This window comes from Sinohyriopsis cumingii, chromosome 5 (assembly GCF_028554795.1).
Source record: "Sinohyriopsis cumingii isolate HCF-2022 chromosome 5, ASM2855479v2, whole genome shotgun sequence".
Classification (NCBI taxonomy): Eukaryota; Metazoa; Mollusca; class Bivalvia; order Unionida; family Unionidae; genus Sinohyriopsis; species Sinohyriopsis cumingii.
In genome coordinates this window covers 62,423,250-62,445,670 of record NC_142965.1, presented here as the reverse complement: position 1 = coordinate 62,445,670, position 22,421 = coordinate 62,423,250, and the positions used below count along the sequence as shown (strand labels likewise).

The 22,421-nt window shown below is 34.8% G+C and overlaps 1 protein-coding gene across 1 annotated transcript in view; it reads left to right on the top strand.

Annotated features, from left to right (window-relative positions):
* Nucleotides 1–22,421, top strand: part of LOC149799300 (cilium assembly protein DZIP1-like) — an 89,037-nt gene that overhangs the window by 50,915 nt on the left and 15,701 nt on the right. Inside the window, exons 12-20 of the mRNA XM_089958609.1 lie at nt 1,663–1,777; nt 2,321–2,381; nt 4,120–4,252; nt 8,459–8,536; nt 9,065–9,170; nt 9,566–9,912; nt 13,706–13,896; nt 19,424–19,610; nt 22,190–22,282. Coding sequence (XP_089814735.1) covers nt 1,663–1,777; nt 2,321–2,381; nt 4,120–4,252; nt 8,459–8,536; nt 9,065–9,170; nt 9,566–9,912; nt 13,706–13,896; nt 19,424–19,610; nt 22,190–22,282 — 1,311 coding nt within the window. The remainder of the gene's footprint in view (nt 1–1,662; nt 1,778–2,320; nt 2,382–4,119; nt 4,253–8,458; nt 8,537–9,064; nt 9,171–9,565; nt 9,913–13,705; nt 13,897–19,423; nt 19,611–22,189; nt 22,283–22,421) is intronic.

Genomic DNA, 22,421 nt, shown 5'->3' with positions numbered 1-22,421 from the left:
TAATCCCTATGTAAATACAGTATGGTTGTGATAAGCTAGAATAATCCCTATGTAAATACAGTATGGTTGTGGTATGCTAGAATAATCCTTATGTAAATACAGTATGGTTGTGGTATGCTAGAATAATCCCTATGTAAATACAGTATGGTTGTGGTATGCTAGACTAATCCTTATGTAAATACAGTATGGTTGTAATATCCTAGAATAATCCCTATGTAAATACAGTATGGTTGTGGTATGCTAGACTAATCCTTATGTAAATAAAGTATGGTTGTGATAACCTAGAATAATCCCTATGTAAATACAGTACAGTTGTGATAACATGAATTCCATCTTTCTGTCTGTCAGTCAGTTGTCTAAGTAACATGAATTCCAACTTTCTGTCTGTCAGTCAGTTGTCTATGTAACGAATTCCAACTTTCTGTATGTTAGTCAGTTGTCTGTGTAACATGAATTCTATCTTTCTTTCTGTCTGTCAGTCAGTTGTCTAAGTAACATGAATTCCAACTTTCTGTCTGTTAAGTCAGTTGTCTATGTAACATGAATTCCATCTTTCTGTCTGTCAGTCAGTTTTCTGTGTAACATGAATTCCATCTTTCTGTCTGTCATTAAGTTGTCTATGTAACAAATTCCAACTTTCTGTCTGTCAGTCAGTTGTCTATGTAACGAATTCCAACTTTCTGTATGTTAGTCAGTTGTCTGTGTAACATGAATTCCATCTTCCTTTCTGTCTGTTGGTCAGTTGTATGTGCAATATGAGTTCCATCTTACTGTCTTTCAGTCAGTTCTTTTTGTTGCATGAATTCTGTCTTCATGTCTGTTAGCCCATTCTCTTTGTAATATGAATTCTTTCCTTCTGTTTGTCAGTCAGTTCTCTTTATAACATTAACTCCATTCTTCCATCTGTTTGTCAGTCACTCCTCTACATAAATGTTATCTTTCCGTCTATCTGTCAGTCATTTCTCTTTGTAACATTAATTTTATGTCTTTCCATCTGTCTTTCAGTTAATTCTCTTTATAACATGAATTCCATCTTTCATTCTGTCTGTTAGTCAGACAGATCTCTTTGTAACATCAGTTTCGTCTTCCCTTCTATATGTCAGTCATTTATTTATGCAACATCAAGGTTGACTGAGAGAGCAATGAAAATGAAGTTTTGGGATTATAGATGCAGCTGCAGGGTCTTCGGTGGATTGATTGGACAGCGAAGGTTTGGGATTATAGATGCAGCTCTATAGTCTTTGGGGCTGGAATAGGGTGAAGGTTTGGAGCTTTAGTGTGGATTGATGAGACAGTGAAGGTTTGGGGCTCAAGGGTGGATTGATGAGACAGTGAAGGTTTGGGGCTATAGGGTCTTTAGGATTGGAATAGGGTGGATTGATGAGACAGTGAAGGTTTGGGGCTCTAGGGTCTTTAGGGCTGGAAAAGGGTGGATTGATGGGACAATAAAAGATTTTGATTGTAGATACAGCTCTGGGGTCTTTAGGACTGGAATGGGGTGGATTGATGGGACGATGAAGGATCCGGATTATAGATGCAGCCCTGGGGTCTTTAAGGCTGGGATGGGGTGAATTGATGAGATGAAAGTCTACATAATTGTCATTGCTGCCATCTCTAGTTATCTTAAAAGAAAACTGTATAGATCTCTCATCTTGTTTCCAGCAATCCTCAGCTACTGCTGCAGCTGAGCCAGATCTCAGAGCCAAGTCTGTTACCAAAGCTGAAACATCGGTTAAGATGTTGTCCATGGAACCTAGTGATGAAGAGGATGGAACATGTACAGTCTTCTAAATTTTTCTTCACATATAAAAACCATAAATTATCATTATTTATTTGATAATTTCAGCATGCCTGCCATCAGTTATTGATATAGATTACAAATACTATTGGAAAAACATTCAGACAAGTCTTATTAATGGTGTTAATCGTTTTAACAGATTTGTGAGCGGTGATATCTTTGCTTTAATCTGACAATAAAGATTAATATTTCAGCTTGTGATTACTTTAGTTAAATTTATACAGCATTACTAAATGTAAATCTTTGTCTTTGTTATTCTTTGTTATTTGTTTTTTCTGTCTTTTACTATTAGTAGTTACATAAAAGTTTTAGCACCATTATCAATTTGTAATTATAGTATGACAAATTTATGTATATTATATAGATATAAACGAATTCTGCAGATGAAGGGGAAACTTTAATTTATTGGACATTTAACAAACCAGTTTATGTTTTTTTACATCATTTTATGTTTTTTCATGATTCTACAAACATTATGGACTTGGAAAAAAATTATATTTATGTAATTTGTTTCTTTTAAAGTGGGCACAGGAACAGGTACTGGAAGTTTCACTGGACCTAGGACACCTTATAGCACTCTTGGGTAAGAAATTTTACATTGTATTGATTCCCTAAAGAGTTATTTCTTATTTGTATGCTTACCACATGATGGTCTCTAAATTCTACACAATCATATAAATGTAAATTATTACGCCAAATTTTATGGATTTGCAGAAAATAAATTTTTTATTGTTCATCACATTTATGGTTTTGGTGAATGGGAAAGGAGATCCTGTTGTATTTACAGATGACCATTGTTCACAAGTTCTTTATATCTGTGGCATCTAGGAGATCCACAAAAATATTTTTCTCTTCAGGTAAAAGTGAACTGACTGTTTATGATGTTTTTTACTAGTCCATTTTGATATTTTTCTTTTGCATGAACTTTGTTAAGTTGTTAGGATTTTTCACTTTCTTTTCATATTTAAAGTTTAATTTCATTCATCAATTTAATTTGAGCCCACAAATGAATCAATTTAATTTTTACTTAACGTCCATTCTACTGCATTTTCTTACGATTTTAAGCATGTTTTTGATCATTCTTGTATTCACATTTAAAAAATTGAGGGGGAAAAAAAGATAATTTGCAGGAAACCACTGACCTTTTAAAGGCAACCCCATTCTTATGCAGGTTACATATTTTGGAAATGGAAATCAGACTTGGAAATGCAGAGGTGTAAAGTTAGTGTGTTACCGACAATTCATTGATCCTTATGTAAAGTTCAATTTATTTAACTTCTTGGTTGATCAAAAAAAAATTATAAATAGATTTTTTATTAATTATCCTAATTTGGTATGGATCCTATTTTTTACACCCATTTTGAGTCTGGCATATTATTTGATGCCACTGTTTATCCTTGTAAATATCTTTAAATCCATTCAATAATATTTGCTTGTCTGGTCCATAACTTTGTAGTGGTTGAAAAAAATGTTCTGTACACTTTGTCCATGTATATAGCATGGCTAGACAGTGTGCCACATGCCATGGCCAGCACCCAGTCACAAGGTCAGGATAATGGCAGGAAAAAATCTCATTTTGTATTGTGTATCCTTGTTCTGGATATAGCTGGTGGACCTCTAAAATTATTTGAATGAAACACCTTTTGAACTGCTCTGAAATTATTTGAATGAAACACCTTTTGAACTGCTGAAATTATTTGAATGAAACACCTTTTGAACTGCTGAAATTATTTAAATGAAACACCTTTTGAACTGATGAAATTATGTTATTGTAACTTTGACCAGTTATATACTCTGACAGTACATCATATACCATAGCCAAGTCTCTGCGTCAGATCAAGGTCACAGGAATGTAAAATATAAATGTGTGACCTATTTCCACAAATGTGTTTAACTTGACATCTTGCATATTCAGATCACACCCCTGCTTGAAGGTTAAGGTTACAGATATGTTACTGAAACTTTACCCAGGTCAACACCTTACCGTATAATAGCCAAATCTCTAGTTTAAATATTAGCTTCATTATTAAGGAAAAGTCATGAGGTTGGTGTCATTTGCTATACTCATGGTTAGACTTTTTTCTGACTTTGAGTAGTATTCCAAAGAGACATGGTTCTCCAAATTTTTTTTGCTTGTGAGATCAGTCCATTTTTATATAGCTGTGTTTTTGCAGGATTTTTTTTTTTAAGTCCATCTTTTGCAGGATCTATATTTAACTTTTGTTTTTAGAGAATATAATAAGGTTCTTTGATTAAGGTTTCCTTTTATTTAATATGCATCAAAACATCAGAAAAATAAATTGTTCAATCTTCTTTTTCAGAACTAGTGGAGAGTTGACACTACAGACAACCCAATTCCTGGACCAACTGAGGAAGAACCCAACACTGAAAATCATGAGAGATCAGTTAGCAGAAGTGTTGGAGGAAAACTTGGAAAAGATTGGCATTGCAAGGGTAAGGGAAGTGGGTGAAACGGATCACTGAAATAGTAACACTTGTAAAATATGTACATGCCATCCAAGAAGATGTATACTGTTGTCATCTATTCCACTTGTCAGCATCAAAATACATCATTTGTTCACCATCCAAGGTCATCAAAAAACAGCATGCACCAGTCCATGCCAATTATTCCGGATTTATCATAGATTGGCAATGGGACTTCATATGTATGTCAACTGACAGGAGAGTTGAAGAAATATAAAAAGGAGCAAATCTTTTGCAAATCTAAGCATTGATATTTAAATGCTGACAACATAATAATCACATTGTTACATTAGGAAGTGCTAAAAATTAGGGAAAATATATGATCAGTTTTTAAACCACATAATTTTTTATTTATTTAATGGTGACATGCAACTAATCTGTGAGCTGTGGAACCAGCCTATGTGTGTTCATAAATTAAATACTGTATTTAAACAATTGTTGCTGACTGGGTTACAGAAAAGATGTAATTTTTCAGAAAAGCACCTAAACCGTTTTTTGATTGTATCACTGTTGCCTACAGGTACTAATGGATGTAAATGAGATGGTCTCATTAGTCCCATATTGTTATGTTGTGCAGCCAAAAAGGAAACTTTTTTCTAAAAAATAAGCTGCGTTGCATTTTATTGTAATTGCTTTAAAAAGTTTTGTTGTGGATACATCATTTACAGGTTGTGAGTGTGATATGCTGATATTGCCACAGACATGTAGTAATTTGGCCAAATATTAGCATCAGTCTTTTGGAAATTCAATTAGGTGTCTGCCCAAATGTGCAATTTTATATGTATATTTAACTTAATTATATCTTAATTTCATAAGACTTTCAAAAGAAATTCTGATTAGCAATTGTCAATCTGTACACATCAAACACTGACATAAAGATATAATCCTTGTTAATGACCATAGATTTCTGTGCACATCAAACACTGACATAAAGATAACAGTGTGCCCCCGCTATAGCGTGCTCCGTTATAACATGAATTTGGATATAACATGGTCGTGGCGTGGCTCCCGAAATTTCATATACATGTATTTTTCTTGTGCACAAAATAAATTCTTAAAAAGTATGAAAAAAACGTAAAAAGTTGCTTATCATTTTGGGGAAGAGGTCGCGTATGAATAATGCAAGACGATCATGGCTTTGCTCCTTAAATTTTATATGTATTTGTCTCGTACACGAAAAAGTATTTTTCTTCTTTTTAAAAGTAAGAAGAAGAAAAAACACATAAAAGTTTATTCTGGGATCGCAGAGGTCTTCGTCAATGTCGCAAACTTGGATTGTTTTTCCTTATTGGCTGCAAAACATGCCATATGGCTGTTTTTATTTGTTGGCGACATTGTTGGCTGTTTAAACTTTTTATACCATTTGTTTTTGAGTGCAAAAATTCAGAGGCCCCATGAAAGGAAGCCACAAACTGGATATAAAATGCACTGAAATTTATCTATTGTTACATAAACAAATTCTTTGTCCATACTGACAAACCATCTAAACAGTGCATTGTTATATCATAATCCGCTTATCCTGACATCTGGCATGAGTTCTGTGTGTTGTGAAATATCCACTTTTTTGTTGTTGACATTTCTGGTAACGGAGATCAACCGGACGAGGCATTGTCTCATAATATATCTTTCATCGGATTTTTGGCTGCTCGCTGGTAATTAATATATTTACAAAGACTGACATTTGTATGTGGATGGTAAGTAAAATTCCTCTTTGCTTTACTCATAATTAAATCCTTCAGAACACTCACGTTTTCTGTAAAAATCCCTTTCATCAGAACACCTGCTTCTCTATCGCCCGTTGACACTTTGCTAATTTTCAGACGCATGCGTGGAAGGCAGCATCACACTGCTCCACAAATGTAAAACAAAAAAACAAAAAAAATCATACTTATTGGTTTATTCAGCAGGCATGGAGGGACACTAACTAGTTGAAATGATGGCCAGTTCCTTTTTTAAAAATGTACCCAGATAAAATAGTTTGCTGAAATTTCAAAGGAAACAGATTACCTTTGAAGCACCGACTGTTATGAAAACATGCTCAGCAAATGGAAAAAATACATCTCAATTTTGGAATACAATTATTTGATGTTGCCGCCACAAAAAAGAAATGGGCATTTGTTTGGTTCTCCAAAGCTGTTTTAGCGGTGACTTCAATATTGCATGCACCCTTCATCAAAGAAAGCCGACTACAATCTTTCAATAACAGCAAAGAACTTTTCCTGAAAGGAAGTCAGTACCAAACTTAAATAAAAGTGATGGAATCTGATGGATTTTTGCATTTTCCAACGTGACTGGAACACGTTAACTGTGCTGTAACAGTTTTCTTTTTGTAGGAAAAAGAGTTTATAACGGCGGCTTAAAACGCAAACTAACTTTTACCGACTTGGAACATACTTTAAAGTAAATGTGCTTCGTCATTCGTTAGGTGATTGTGCTATGTTTTTCCACAGAATTCAGACCAATATGACCTGTTACAAAATTAATGAATATTTTAAAGCTGTGTGTGCATATTTTTAATGGAATCACGTGTATTGTGGATTCAATATATATGATGAGGTTCGCAGGTGAGTATATGGTCTGTTCATGCTATACATCACAGGTGCTCGACGCAAGCTTGATGCTGAGAAAAAAAATATAATAATCTGAAGGAAAAAAATTATAAAGAGTGACAAAAATACCTTAGATTACCCCCATGACCCGTTCTGACATGGGACCCTCTCTATAATATATACATATATATTATGATAGAGAGGGTCCTATGTCAGAATGGGTCATGGGGGTAATCTAAGGTATTTTTTCACTCTGTATGATTTTTTCCTTTAGATTATTTTTATTCTTCTCAACATCTCGCTCGCGTTGAGCAACATGTACTATACATTAGACATTTATATATAAATAGGATTCACGTATATGTACCATTCATGATTCTCTAAATAAAAAAGATTATTATGTCTTCTCTGTTTTCACTACAGGTGTATTTCTCATTTAATATGCATCAATTCAAGATAGTAACTGTTCCGACAAAGCATGTATTTTACTGCCCACATTTATTACCCACACTCCCCCCAATTTTATTTCTTGGGAGGGGTACATTTTCTTCAGCTGACGGTTCGGAATATAATGTAATTTTTTATGGGTTCCAACTACCATGTTATAGCGGGGTCACACTATAATACTTGTTAATGACCGTACATTTCTGTGCACATCAAACACTGACATAAAGATATAATCCTTGTTAATGACCATACATTTCTGTGCACATCAAACACTGACATAAAGATATAATCCTTGTAAATGACCATACATTTCTGTGCACATCAAACACTGACATAAAGATACAATCCTTGTTAATGACCATACATTTCTGTGCACATCAAACACTGACATAAAGATATAATCCTTGTTAATGACCATACATTTCTGTGCACATCAAACACTGACATAAAGATATAATCCTTGTTAATGACCATACATTTCTGTGCACATCAAACACTGACATAAAGATATAATCCTTGTAAATGACCATACATTTCTGTGCACATCAAACACTGACATAAAGATATAATCCTTGTTAATGACCATACATTTCTGTGCACATCAAACACTGACATAAAGATATAATCCTTGTTAATGACCATATATTTCTGTGCACATCAAACACTGACATAAAGATATAATCTTTGTTAATGACCATACATTTCTGACAATGTTTAGTTGTAATCAGTAGCTTTGTATTTGTTTTGAAGTCCGCAAGTGAAGGATTTACAAATTCCTAAATATAGACATTGCTGTTTTGAAGTCCGCAAGTGAAGGATTTACTAATTTCTAAATATAGACAATGTTGTTTTGAAGTCCGTAAGTGAAGGATTTACAAATTCCTAAATATAGACAATGCTGTTTTGAAGTCCGCAAGTGAAGGATTTACTAATTCCTAAATATAGACGATGTTGTTTTGAAGTCTGCAAGTGAAGGATTTACAAATTCCTAAATATAGACAATGTTGTTTTGAAGTCCACAAGTGAAGGATTTACAAATTCCTAAATATAGACAATGCTGTTTTGAAGTCTGCAAGTGAAGGATTTACAAATTCCTAAATATAGACAATGCTGTTTTGAAGTCCGCAAGTGAAGGATTTACTAATTCCTAAATATAGACAATGCTGTTTTTCTTATCTAGGGTACAAGAGGAATACCAGATGAGGTGCTGCAGAGCAAATTAGAACATATGAATAATAGAAGACAGACTTTGATTCAGGTTAGTTCAGATTGACACTTGATTATACACATTCAACTCTTACCTAAACATTTAATGTTTTCTAAAATATGTGGCTACATTTTTTTGCTCAGTATCCTTTTCAGTAGAGAAAGAAAGCAGTTTTTCATGATGCTTGTGTTCATTCTTGACAAGATTTAGTTCCAGATTTCACTCATCTTGATGTTTGTATTGGGTTTGGCATCCCTGTCAGTTTGGCTTTAGGCAATTCATTATTGGTTTCATCATTGCTCTTCAGTCACGTGGTTGTTATTTCAGAACATTGACACCCCAGAAACATCTTCTTTGATTTCTTATGCAGACACTGATGACAAACCAATCTGACAATTTTTGTTATGGAAAATAAGCATTTATGACACATATTTTTAAATATTCAAACAATGTTAAATATTCAGGGAAATTTACATTGATTTTTTTTATTTACACATTACAGATGACTAAAAAGCTGGCACTGTTTCTTTATTTGTGATATAAAAATAGGCTTTGGTGTGTATATAATTTGTTTTGCAGAAGTATCCAGTGTTTCCTGAATTTCGAAAGCAGTTTGATCAGTATGCTGCTCAACAGGCAAAAGAGAAATTGAAAGCTCTCAAGAAATCTCCAGTTACAGCTTCAGGTAAGTTTATTAGAAACATTTTTAATTTGTCATTCTAATATCAATAAATATATGGATTTTTTTGGGGATGTACGTAATGGAAAGACCTTCCTAATATCAGTCTTTTGCTGATCAATTTAGGAAGTTCATATAAATTTCTTTTTCCCACCAAAAGACAGATTAATTTCTAATTTACTACCTAATATCATTGGTTTTTTAATCACCTGGTGGCTTCTCTTCCAGCGCATGGTTTTGAAGTTGTGAGCTGTTTGTGGATTAGGCTCTGGTATTTTCTGGAGTGAATTTTTTTCTTCTTCATATTTCTTGCAATATCATGTTATTTTATTGCTGGCAAAAAATGAGATGATACTGAAACAGTATGTTAGTAATATCTTGTGTTAATTTGTGTAATTCAGCTCGCCCACCTTCCATAAGGCCAGTCTCAGGTAGTCAGCAGACCATGTCAACCTCGGGTTTTGGTAGCAGTGGACACCTAACCAATCCCTCTGCAGGCTCCTCCCCTAAACGTGAAGCTCCCAGCCCCCAGCCCCGTCCCTCACCAGCACAGCCACAGAAACGCACCATTCAGAGCTCTCCTCCTAAACCAGTGCCTCGCTCTCAAAGTCCTAAACTTCGCATTGCTAGCCCAGGTCGAGCAGAAAGCCCACTCCGTAAAACGGGATCTAGTGCAGAGTACACAAGTACACAGTGGGACTCAGATGATGATGAAGAGGACTCTGATGATGAGCCAGCTTTTAAAAAGGTCAGATAACTTTGGTAAACAGAAATTTCAGATTAAAAAGGTTCTTTAACATTCGTGTAATTTTTGTTCCTGTATAAATGATTTTTGTTTTAGAATAGATCATCTTTTGATTGTCTTGCAGAGGGTGATATGTCAATGGGATCATTTGGGTAATACATGGGTAATACATGGGCACACATCTTCATGACTTGTGCAGTTTATTACCAAGATCTGTTTAAAATTTCCCGTTTTGCTCATGTACACTTTTGCTTTTGTGGACCATTATTTCATTTGGTTGAAGAGTAATGGTAGCCATGAAATGCCATATTGGATTGAATTACGATTTAAATTTCTTTAATGAAGCAAATTGTGTCTAGTCATATTAGGCTGAATGTGATTAGACTTATTCAGTTTGTTAATGAAATTGAACCCCTAGTTCAAATGGCATTTCATAGGTACTATAGTTCTTCAGCAAGATCTATCATGGCAGTCAATAGAGTTTGTTGTTGTTGTAGGGTTTAACCCCATTTTTCAGCACACGATAGGCTATGCATGGTGGCCAGTATTAATGGTGGAGGAAAAACCTGGGAAAACCCCGGAAAGAACCCACGAGAAGCTACATGAAAGCTTTCTCACATACCCACATTGGCCCAATCCGAGACTCAAACCCATGCAGACAGAAGTGAGATGGCAATGAACCATAATGGAGAGCACTTTAGACCTCTTGGCCACTCTGGGCCCCCAATAGAGTTTGAAAAATGCAACCAATAGATTGTACCTGAATCTACTCAGCAAAGAAAAAGGCATCACTATAAATGTGGTATGAATAAAGCTGTTTTGAAAATTTGGCTTCCATTTGTCTAGGTGATGCTCTCGGATCAGAGCTCCAATGCATTGATTATTACGCATTAAGATGCACCCCCCCCCCATACATATCAGGGTCAATGGCTTATATTGTTGGACTGCCATTATATTTTGCATCAGTAGATCTTAAACTATGCTGTTTTGCACCGTTGATGAATTTGATTGATTGACATAGTCACTAATGTTATTAATACTGTACATAATCCATGATGTAAAGCATTATGTTGTATGTTGACTCCATATGATTGACATAGTCACTAATGTTATTAATACTGTACATAATCCATGATGTAAAGCATTATGATGTTGTATGCTGACTCCATATGATTGACATAGTCACTAATGTTATTAATACTGTACATAATCCATGATGTAAAGCATTATGTTGTATGTTGACTCCATGTCATGCTTTCAAAGAACAGATACGTACTGGATGTTGTTTGGAGATTCTTCATTTCATTTGAACTTTCATACAACAGAAAAGTTAAAAAATTCAGTGCTGTTTCAAAACTTAAGGATGGACACATGAATGGCTGACTGTGCTGGAAATGGGGACTGGATACATTTTCTTTACTGGCAGGTGTGAAAAAAAACTTTGAAACATGTGCTAAAGAAAGAGAACATTTTCATTTTTATATTTTACCACAGTTCAAAAAGGGATACATCATACCACTCAGTCTTGTTCTGCTTTATTTTTTTTTGGTGGGGGGATATTTTGTATGCCTTATTGAGAGGCCCCAACCAAGACACAATCATACCCTTTTTTCCAATTGGCTTCCGTTTTTCAACTTTATTGGGGGAAAGTGCCAAAACTTACTAAGTTCAACCCTGCATTAATGGATGCATTTCAGATGTGATCATAAAATGTTGAAATGAATCTGGAGGAATTTTGATTTCCTAAGTTGTTTCCATCAGAAGAAAACTACTGCATGTACAGAATATTGAAACTATTTCAATCTTAACATTTTATACAGGGAGATTTTTCTTTTTAAGTAAAATGTTTATTAGAACTTTTCACATTCTTTTCAGAAATGAAGGTTATCAAAGAATGTGACAGCTACTTCAGTGTTTGCTAAAAACCGATTAGTGATTGACTTGTCTGAAGTTGTGATTTGTTTTGTATTTGAAGTAATTAAACTATACGAGATTAAACAAGCTGTATAGATGTTTTGGATTTGTTTATTTGTTTGCAGTGAGGGACTTATTCTGCATTTCATTCTTGTGTATGAGAAAGAGAGAGAATTCATAAAAGATAGACATGGTTATAGGTGATTATAAGGCTGATGTTTAGAAAGACACAAAATAAACATTTTTAGGTATGTAGTTTATTATATCAGGGATACACATTGCAAATGTGTTTAAATGTCTCTAATTATAGTTACCATATTTGACTCATCTGGAATTTGAAGCATGAATAAAATGAATCATACAGATGAAGGTAAAAAGTAAAGTGAATGTATTTGCCAAAACGAAGTATTCTGCAAAAAATTGATTCTCATTTGCATCCATGTTTTGGTCGCTACCCTACCAAAACATTTACATGAATCTTTTGCACAGTGTGATGCCTCTGTCTATGTTAGAAAATAACATGCTACACTATATTCAATCATTATAAGTAACATGGTATAAAAATGTAATTGTGAAAGAGAACAAGACTTTGGGGTTATATGCATTTACTTTTTACTACACCATATGTCTCGTAGTCCCTGCTCAGAACTAATAAGCATTGTATGCTTTTCCAATATTCACTATCAACTCAACACATTGTTTCAAGAATGGTACTTACTTTTGTAGTAATTTGAATTGTAAGAAGGAGAGAGAGAGAGACTGTTGTTTTGAAAAGACAGAAAAATAGATGGGAAATAATAAAGCACACTTGCCTGTTTATTCAAAATTCCTAAAGAACCATTTTTTGATCTATTAAACAAAAAACATGAAGCATATTCATGTGCAAACTAGAAAAAAATTAAAATGTTACGAGTCTTACAAGCAATTATACTCAGATCTTTTGCATAATTTTCACCGATTTTTTATTTTTTTAATTCTCTTTGCATGTACATTAATTGTATTATGTGTGTTTATGTATGCCAGAGGAGAATATGTATGTATATTTGTATGAAGGCTTCAAAACTTGTGAAAATTACAGGACAAGTCTAGCATTTTATAATTTTGTTGGGAACCGCTCTGGCATGACAAATAAGATAGTAATGCCTCTTATGACATGACCATTTGTCATGTCAGGTTCGTCATTGTCTATATATAAATGTTATATTGTTGTGGGGAAAAAAAGTTGGGGCTTTATGTTAAGGTTTCAGAAGAGATATTAAAAAGATAGTTAAGTATCCAGGTTTTAACAACCAGGCATGCAGTATCAATTTTACTTTGACAGAAGAGACTGAGAAAATACTATTCAGAAGGAATGTATGTTTTTCAGCTAATTTTCTATTAAATGTTAAAACAGCAAATAGCTTTTTTATTTCTTGTACTCTTGCTTACACATGAACGCACAGAGTCTCAGATATTCTATCATAATTACATTCTCTCTTTCAAGTCACATAAGAGCTTTCCTTACAAATTATCACACATGGACACTTTAACAAATTTACTTTTAATCACATTACAATATTTTGTTTTAAAAATATTGTTTTTTCATCCTAAATTTAAGGTGGCATCGATAATGATCTGCTTGTGTAACTACTTATATATAAAGAAAAGATATTTATTTACATCAGTCTGCAATCCACTCTGTAAACCAAAAATCTCAAAACTGGAATTAAATCAAGTCCCAAAAGTTTTAACTTTTGAATGTAAAAAATGTATAAATTTTTTCCCTTTGAATGATACCTACCATGGTCGTTCCATAATTCTGTATTTGGAATGAACCTTAGAGCTCAGTATTGCTTTTCTGTTCATAAACACCAAAATTGACCATTTTACAAATACAATTCAGGTCCCACAGGTCAGGCCAGTGGTAGTCTCTCCTGCAAGGTCAGTGCTCTCGGGGCAGTCAATCAACTTGAATGCTTCAGCCTCAACCATTCCTCGATCTCAACCACAAGTCAAGACAGTTGTCTCCAAGCCATTGAAAAGTAAAAATGCCGATGAGGATGATGATGACAATGACTGGGATGACTCTTTAAGGTAAGATATTTAAATAATGCTTTTCCAGAATTATGGATTTTGATTGGTGAGTTGTTGATAGTGATGTACAGTATTTAATTAGATACGAGGTTATGGTTGGTCCAGAAGTCCAGATGATTCAGAATGTTTTATGTTGATCAGTGGAATCAGGATATAAAAACTTGTTTTATTTATTCTGCAAGTGCCTTTATCACAAAATGGGTATTTATTGGTTAGAACACCAATATTAATGCTTATTTTTATATAGTCCTGCCATTGCCTGCTAATTTGAGGAATGTGACATGTGAGCTGTTTTCAAATATAAGGATTTAACATGCCTTTTAAACATCCTTTTAGGGCATGGTTCAGGATCATCAAATTGATCTGTGTGTAGGATGCGAGTTCTGGCTGTATTTGTTCATTTCTTTTTCCTATCCATTTTTGTTGCTAGGGAGCACACTCTTTTTGGAGAATGTACAAAGCTGAGTTTTACTTGTGCTTTTTCTCTTTTGGAGCATTTTAAGTTTTCTCACACTGGTAATGACTACAGTTTTTATAATTTCTGATAGATGACATGGCAGGTAATTAAAATGGCACTAACATGTGTATCGTAAGATAAAGTCAGACAAGTAAAGTGAATTATTCAACTATGATAGAGTAGTGAGGAAAATAACATGTCAACTCACATGAATAAGATAGTTTTGTTACCATATTTTGAATTCTTGAGTTGGTAAAAAATATCAGAGGTTTCAATAGTCAGCAATTAAAAAGAAGAAATGGTTTTATCTTGAATTATTTTTTACCAGTAGAGTGTCTTTCTCTTAAAAGAACTCTTGTTTAATGCTGTAATTAGTTTTTCTTTCATTTTATGTAAATAAAAAACAAGTCCTTTTTATATAATCATATAATTATCCCATTTCTTCATATGCAAGCATATGGTTATACATGTGTAATGATCTTGGACTCTCCTACACCATTAAGGCTAGAAGTATGAAACTGGAGTTAAAGATAGCACAAGGGTATATATTATGCCTGCACTTATGGAATTTTAATCTCACCTCGGGGGGGGGGGGACGGGCGCGGCAATTTTAGACAAGTTCAAAATAACTCCTGAGTTGTTGTATGATATGCCTGAGAATGTGTAGATGTTTGGTTAGTGACCCATGTGTCAGTACATGTTACACTTGCCTCTTCTCCCCCATTATGTCCTTAAGATTTTCCCAACCCCCTGGACCATGATGTAGAAACTTCTGTGCAATCTTTTCTTAAAGAAACCAAATAAGAAATAGAATTTGCCTTTGAATACTCAACAGCTATAATTTTCTACTTAATTTACTTGTATTTTTTGTTGTAAATTTGATGGCTGTCTCGTTCATTTTATGCATTGTCTATTTCAATAAATCACACTTTTTTAATCAGTCAGTTTATGAAAGTATCATTTTCTCCTTTTAACACTCTTGAAAACAAAATACCTGACCTCAGTAAATGTATTTCTGATTCATTCCAAAAGAGTGAAAATGATATGGAATTTATTGGTGAAAGCAATCAATTCAGAGTCAGAAGGCATTTCTGAGACCATAAGTGGTAATAAGTCAGAGGATAGATAAAACACAGACATCACTGGAAATTTCAGTAAAATGCATATTTCATAAAATTATTTTTTTTAGGGTCTGTGCACTTACTAAGCATAAAAAGAAAAATTTGTAAAGACCATTGACATTTTCTCCAGGGTCCTTCTTGACACTCCAGGGCTATTTATCCCATGGTTCATAACTTGAAAACTGCTGAAATCACCACATTATAATCATGTACATACTTACTGAGATCACACCCTGTAACCATGTACATACACCCACTCCCTCGATAACTCGCGCACATCGGGGTCCAGAAACATCGATCGCACTATAAGTGAGGCGCGAGTTATCGAGGGACCTATACAATAAGCCCCAAACCAATAAAGTGATTGATGACATAACGGAGAAATAAGGGGGGGGGTAGGCAGATTATACTGTTGAATACTCACTTTATAATCATTCTGAGATTAACTATTAATAAATATCTCTTCATAACGGTGTACTTTATTATTTCCTCATAGGACAACATTAATTTCAGGATAAATTACAGTGTATTGAGGCAATCATCGAAAACATTATTCCATGTGGTTTCCGTTCGCTTAACATGTGTACCACTTCACACATTGTGTACTACGTCACTAATTTTTATGTTGAATTGGATACATTCTAGTTTTATTGTTTGATCCAAATTAGACGTTTTTTTATATACAAAAAGATTGACTCTTTTCGAGAAACAGTGTCGATTGAACGATAGATAGATAGATTTGAATGCGATAGAAGTAAAATGGAAAACAAAAAAAACAAGGGTTAATCAGTATGAACATATTTAATTGGTCTACAAATTTAAAACAACGTAAATTAGAACAAGTTAATACTTGCCGTTTGTGCCACGCTTGACAACTATCAATTCACTTTTTGAAAAAAATCAGTTATTTTTTTTTGTGTGTGTTACTTCTTGATTTCTCTGCTGCCGAGAAAATCCCTCAGATTTCTCAACTGCATGAGCTTTACATAGTCAACATTTTGGGTCTCCAGCCACCTTATGACAATATCAAAATATTTGATTGCTTCCTGTGCAGAGGGGTGGGGGGTGCAACATCTGCATCTGCATCACTTTCAACACTTGTGTTACTCCAGTTAGAATCGTCTTCTGCTGCAAATTTGTTCACTATAGAAATAATTATAGTTTCATCTGACATGTATTCGGCTGTGGGGCAATCATTGTCAGCACAAATCCACTCCTCCATATCATCAAGAGAAATGCCCATCTCAGGACCATGAGTCTGTACGAATTTCTCCCAAACAGCCTCGGCATTAATGATATCAGTTTCACTGAAACATTCGAAGTCACTATCATCATCGTTGTCTCTATTACTGTTTTGCTTTACGTCAAAGGCAGCTCCAAGACCCTTAATCCAGCACCCGAGGTCTCTTGTAATCGATTTTTTTTTTATGCAACAAACACTTCCCCGAGTTGTTGATCAAAACAAAGCCGGCATGTACATGTAATTAGGTTCTCACAGAAGTACTCATGGGTTTCGATGTGACGGTCGATTGACTCTTTTCATGTTTTCAATGAACAGAATATGTTGTGATTATAATGTTTACACTGAAACTGAATTAAAGGATTAGAACGTGACTTTCACACAGGAAGACGTTTAATTGGTGTTTATTTCATTCTCTGTTGCCACCTGTTAGCATTTACCAGAAGTTTTCATTGATCGCTATTTCACCAGACTGTTTATTTACAGTATACTGACAACTATTTATCATAAAAACTTACATAATATATGATATCTTTAAACAGAGGTCTCGCTAGGATTTTAAAACTGGGTCTTTCTGCCTCTGAATTCAGTTACTAAACATCAGTACATTTTCTCACTCGGCCATCAGTCAAAGCCTTTGAATTAGCCGCCTAGCTGTTGCATTATGTTCTTTTTTTTTTTTAATGTACTCTTATAAAATGGCAGCAATACATCAAAGAGTCTTTCAGTCACTGAATTCTGTCATTGTAAATATCAGCACAGTTAAGTGATCAACACATTTTCCCACAAACCAGGTGGCTGAAACAGGACCGGCAAATCTTTGAATTTTCCCGCGCACCTATTACATGCGTACGGAGGACTCCTGCCTCAGTGATTTTGTGTGTCCCAGATCAAAACATTGGCGTCCAAATACGCATAATTAAGCGTTTTCGAGATCTCTGAAATTAATTCTTCTTTAGAACTTGCCAATTTCAAAATATGGATTATATTTTTACGGGCATTAATCACCATTTTCGATGATAAAACGAGCAATGCATCAAGGTTTAATTTATCTATTCTTATCGTAATTTTTTCATGTTCAGCATATTTTAAAGATATTTTAAATACATTTTCTCTGGAAAAAATCGGGAGCCAAGATGGACACCTCGTTATAAACAGGATCACAAGTTATCCGGGTGCGAGTTATCGAGGGAGCGGTGTACTGAGATCCCCAGCCCTATTACATGCTTATTGAGTTTACACCTTATAACCAAGTATATTATTAGATCATCACTTTACAACTATGTATATATTCAGTGAGATCCCACCTTATAACTGTGTACATACTGAGATCACCACCTTATAACTATGTATATACTTACTGAGATCACACCCTATAACCATGTACATACTGACATCCCCATCCCAATAATTATTTGCATCCTGAGATCCCACCTTATAACCATGTAAATACTGAGATCACCACTTTATATGTATGTATATACTTACTGAGGTCACACCCTGTAACCATGTACATACTGAGATCTCCACCCTATAACCAATCATGTACTTATTGAGATCTCCATCCCAGTAACTATATACATTCTTACTGGGATCCCACCCTGTAACCAAGTACTTATTGAGATCACCACCCTATAACTATGTACATACATACCAAGGTCACCACTCTATAGCCATGTACTTATTGAGATCCCCATCCCAATAGCTATATACATACATACTGGGATCCCACCCTGTAACCATGTACTTACTGAGATCTCCATCCCAGTAACTATATACATTCTTACTGGGATCCCACCCTGTAACCAAGTACTTACTGATATCACCACCCTATAACTATGTACATACATACCAAGGTCACCACTCTATAGCCATGTACTTATTGAGATGCCCGTCCCAATAGCTATATACATGCATACTGAAATCCCACCCTATAACCATGTACATACTTACTGAGATCCACCCTATAACCATGTACAGACTTATTGATATCCCACCCTGTAACTATGTACATAATTATTGAGATCCTGACACCTGTAACCATATTTAAATGCTTACTGAGGTCACCCTATAACCTTGTGCATACTGAGATTTCCAACCCTATAACCATATGCATACTAAGATCCCCACCCTAAAACCATGTACAAACTGAGATCCATTCCCAGTAACCATACTTCATGAACATAACATGACAAGTGTATATGACCAACTAATGTTTGGTCATGATGCAGTGATGACCCTAAGGGACCTGTCAACTGATATCTGCCCCCAAAACAGTCATTGCCCATTGGAACCCACACAACTAACATTTGTCTTAGGACAGTCATTACCCATTGGAATCTAACCAACTGACACTGTCCCTGGTTCAGTCATTACCCTCAGGGACCTACCCAGCTGATATTTGACCCTCAGGTAGTCATTACACACTGACATTTGCCCCTGGAGCAGTTATTACCATCAAGGACCTTCCCAAGGCACTCAAGCTGCATGTTGGATGTCAGTGTTGGGAAGGGCATCAATACATCTTTTATATGCACAGATTTCTAGATCAAAATCATTTTAACACAGCTGCTTTGGTAAGATTCTTGGAAAAGTTCATAAAAGAAACACTTCTATTTCTCCAAGGTATGCTGAAGTTAAGTAAAACAAAATGTTGGACAAGGCTTTTAACAGCCGTAAAATAAATGTTTCATATCTTGTGTATTTAAGTGATATGGAGGTCAGTCCAGGAAAGCCTGCAATAAACAGATCTATTGGTAGGCCTACCTCAACACCTATGGAGGTCAGTCCAGGAAAGCCGGCAGTAAACAGATCTATTGGTAGGCCTACCTCGGCACCCCTACCAAAAGGTCAGAATGTTGCACAACTGTCTCGATCAATAGAGCTGCAGCTTCGTGTAAGTATAAAATGTTACTGAGCAAAGATGTACAACTTGTCATGACTTTGTATTGAAAAAACAGCTGGTATAAGTAACATGGCCAGCTAAATTAATAACGTTTAGACATTTATCAGCACAACAGATCCGAAAACTAACATTTAAATAATGAGATTGATCTTTTAGATACATCAGTTAAAAAGACATTTTTTATGTCTACTTTTGCAGCAGTTAGCTTTTACATTTGGCTTTATATCTGTTGGGAAAAATAGAAAAACAGTTGGATTGAAATGTCATGATAACTAACAGGTGGGAGAAAATATTATAAACATGCATAATTAAGACAGATTTACTGTCTTTTTATATTTTGCTTACAACAGCTCAGATTATCAGTGTTTGTGTATGTTTTGCCTTGTAATGACTTAAAACAGTTTTCAAGTTTTAAATTAGTATAACAGACATGTTGTTGGCTTCTAACCACTTGAAATGATGCCATTTGATAATTAGATATGACCGACATTACATAATAAAATAGAAATACCTTTAAATCTTTTATTTTATTGTACTTATATGTTATATTTTCTTGCAAGCACTTTTTATGGTCCTAAAGGTTTGTGCAATTCAATATATTAACATTTTTAGAGTTACTTTTGATCAGTACCATTTAGCCATTATTGTGTTGGTATGCTGTTATACCATAATTCAGTGTGTTTTCTATAGTGAAGTCCCAGCAATCAACATTTTCATTTTCTATAACAATGTCCTAGCAATCAACAGCACATTGGTTTTCTGTACTGAAATACTTGTAAACAACAATACATAGATTTTTTATGCTGAAGTCCTAGCAACAGACACATTGGTTTTCTTTACCAAGTCCTAGTAATTAACAGACACATTGGTTTTCTGTACTTTAACCATAGTAATCAACACATTGGTTTTCTAAACCAAATACTAGCAATCAACAGACACATTGGTTTTCTATACCAAGTACTAGCAATCAACACACTGGCTTTTTATACCAAGTACTAGCAATCAGCAGACACATTGGTTTTGTATGCTGAATTAACAGACATATTGGTTTTCTATATCAAAGTCCTAGCAATCAACGCATTGGTTTTCTTTACCAAAGTCCTAGCAATTAAGACATTGGTTTTCTCTACCAAATACTAGCAATCAGCAAACACATTGATTTTCTAAGTTTGTTTTTCAATACCAAAGTCCTAGCAATCAACAGACACATTTTTTTCTATACCAAAGTCCGTGCAATCAACACATTGGTTTTCTATACCAAGTCCTAGCAATCAACAGACGCATTGGTTTTCTATACCAAAGTCCTAGCAATCATCACATTGGTTTTCTATACCAAGTACTAGCAATCAAGAGACACATTGGTTTTCTATGCTGAAGTCCTAGCAATCAACAGACACATTGGTTTTCTGTACCAAAGTCTTAGTAATGAACCCATTGGTATTCAATACCAAAGTCCTAGCAATCAACAGACACATTGGTTTTCAATACCAAAGTTCTAGCAATCAACAGACACATTGGTTTTCTATACCAAAGTCCTAGCAATCAACACATTGGTTTTCCATACCAAGGTCCTAGCAAACAACACATTAGTTTTCTCTACCAAGTACTAACAATCAACAGACACATTGTGGTTTCTGAGTTTATTTTTGAATACCAAACTCCTAGCAGTCAACAGGTGCATTGGTTTACTAAGTTTGTGTTTCAATACCAAAGTCCTAGCAATCAACAGACACATTGGTTTTCAATACCAAAGTCCTAGCAATCAACAGACACATTGGTTTTCAATACCAAAGTCCTAGCAATCAACAGACAAATTGGTTGTCTATACTGAAACCCTTGCAGTCAGCAACACATTAGTTTCCTGTACCAGACTCCTAGCAATCAACAGACACATTGGTTTCATGTACTAAACTCCTGGCAATTAACAGACGTATTACATGCCTGGGAATCTTGAAACCTGCATCTGTTTGCATGGACAAGAAATCTTTTCTCAACATGTAACAATTGGCTTGCATCACATTACAGTACCAATTAGCTCCATGGTCATTTTGGTATGGATGGCCATATTTCAGAAATCTGAACACAGCCTAGACACCTTGATTGAGAACACCACTGACATACATGCCTGCAAGTCATCAGTTTGTATTTGTTCGTGTCATGGTCATCAGTGTGCCACTAAGTTGTCTTTTTCCTCATGTAAAGACATTGTGGCAAAAGCTGCAAAGGCATTCCAGCAGTTCATCCATCTTTCTTTTTGTCTCACTGGGCACAGGTTTTTACTTGAATTTTCTTTTAATGGTTATATCATCTCTTTGCCTCAGGCATTGTGATCAGTGGGTTATAATCAAACTGTCCTCATCAGAAGACATTACTGATCCTTGTTGACAATCATAAGATCAGGGTATAAGGTCATTTAGTGCAAATATATGGATTGTTTCAGGACTATGTTTTGCATTATTTCTATGTTAGTGTCTGTGATCATTGCAATTGATGTAATGTAAATTTAATTACTGAATATCTGCTTATCTGTACTGCAGTGTACCTGTAAATATTTGTGTATTCAATTATAGGGAAGGAATGCAGGAGGTAAACCTGTTGGAGGAGTTGATACGATGGGTCCAGCAGCAGATGCCAAGAAGAAAGTACCAGTAGGAGATATACTGGTCAGTCTCTATGCAGCTTCATGTCTACTTGTCAGCCTCTTTGGAGAGTTCATTTATAATATTTTTCTTGCCATAAAAGAAGTATGGCAGCACAAAATCTGAATTTTAAGTCTAAAAGATTTTAAATCTTTCACAAATT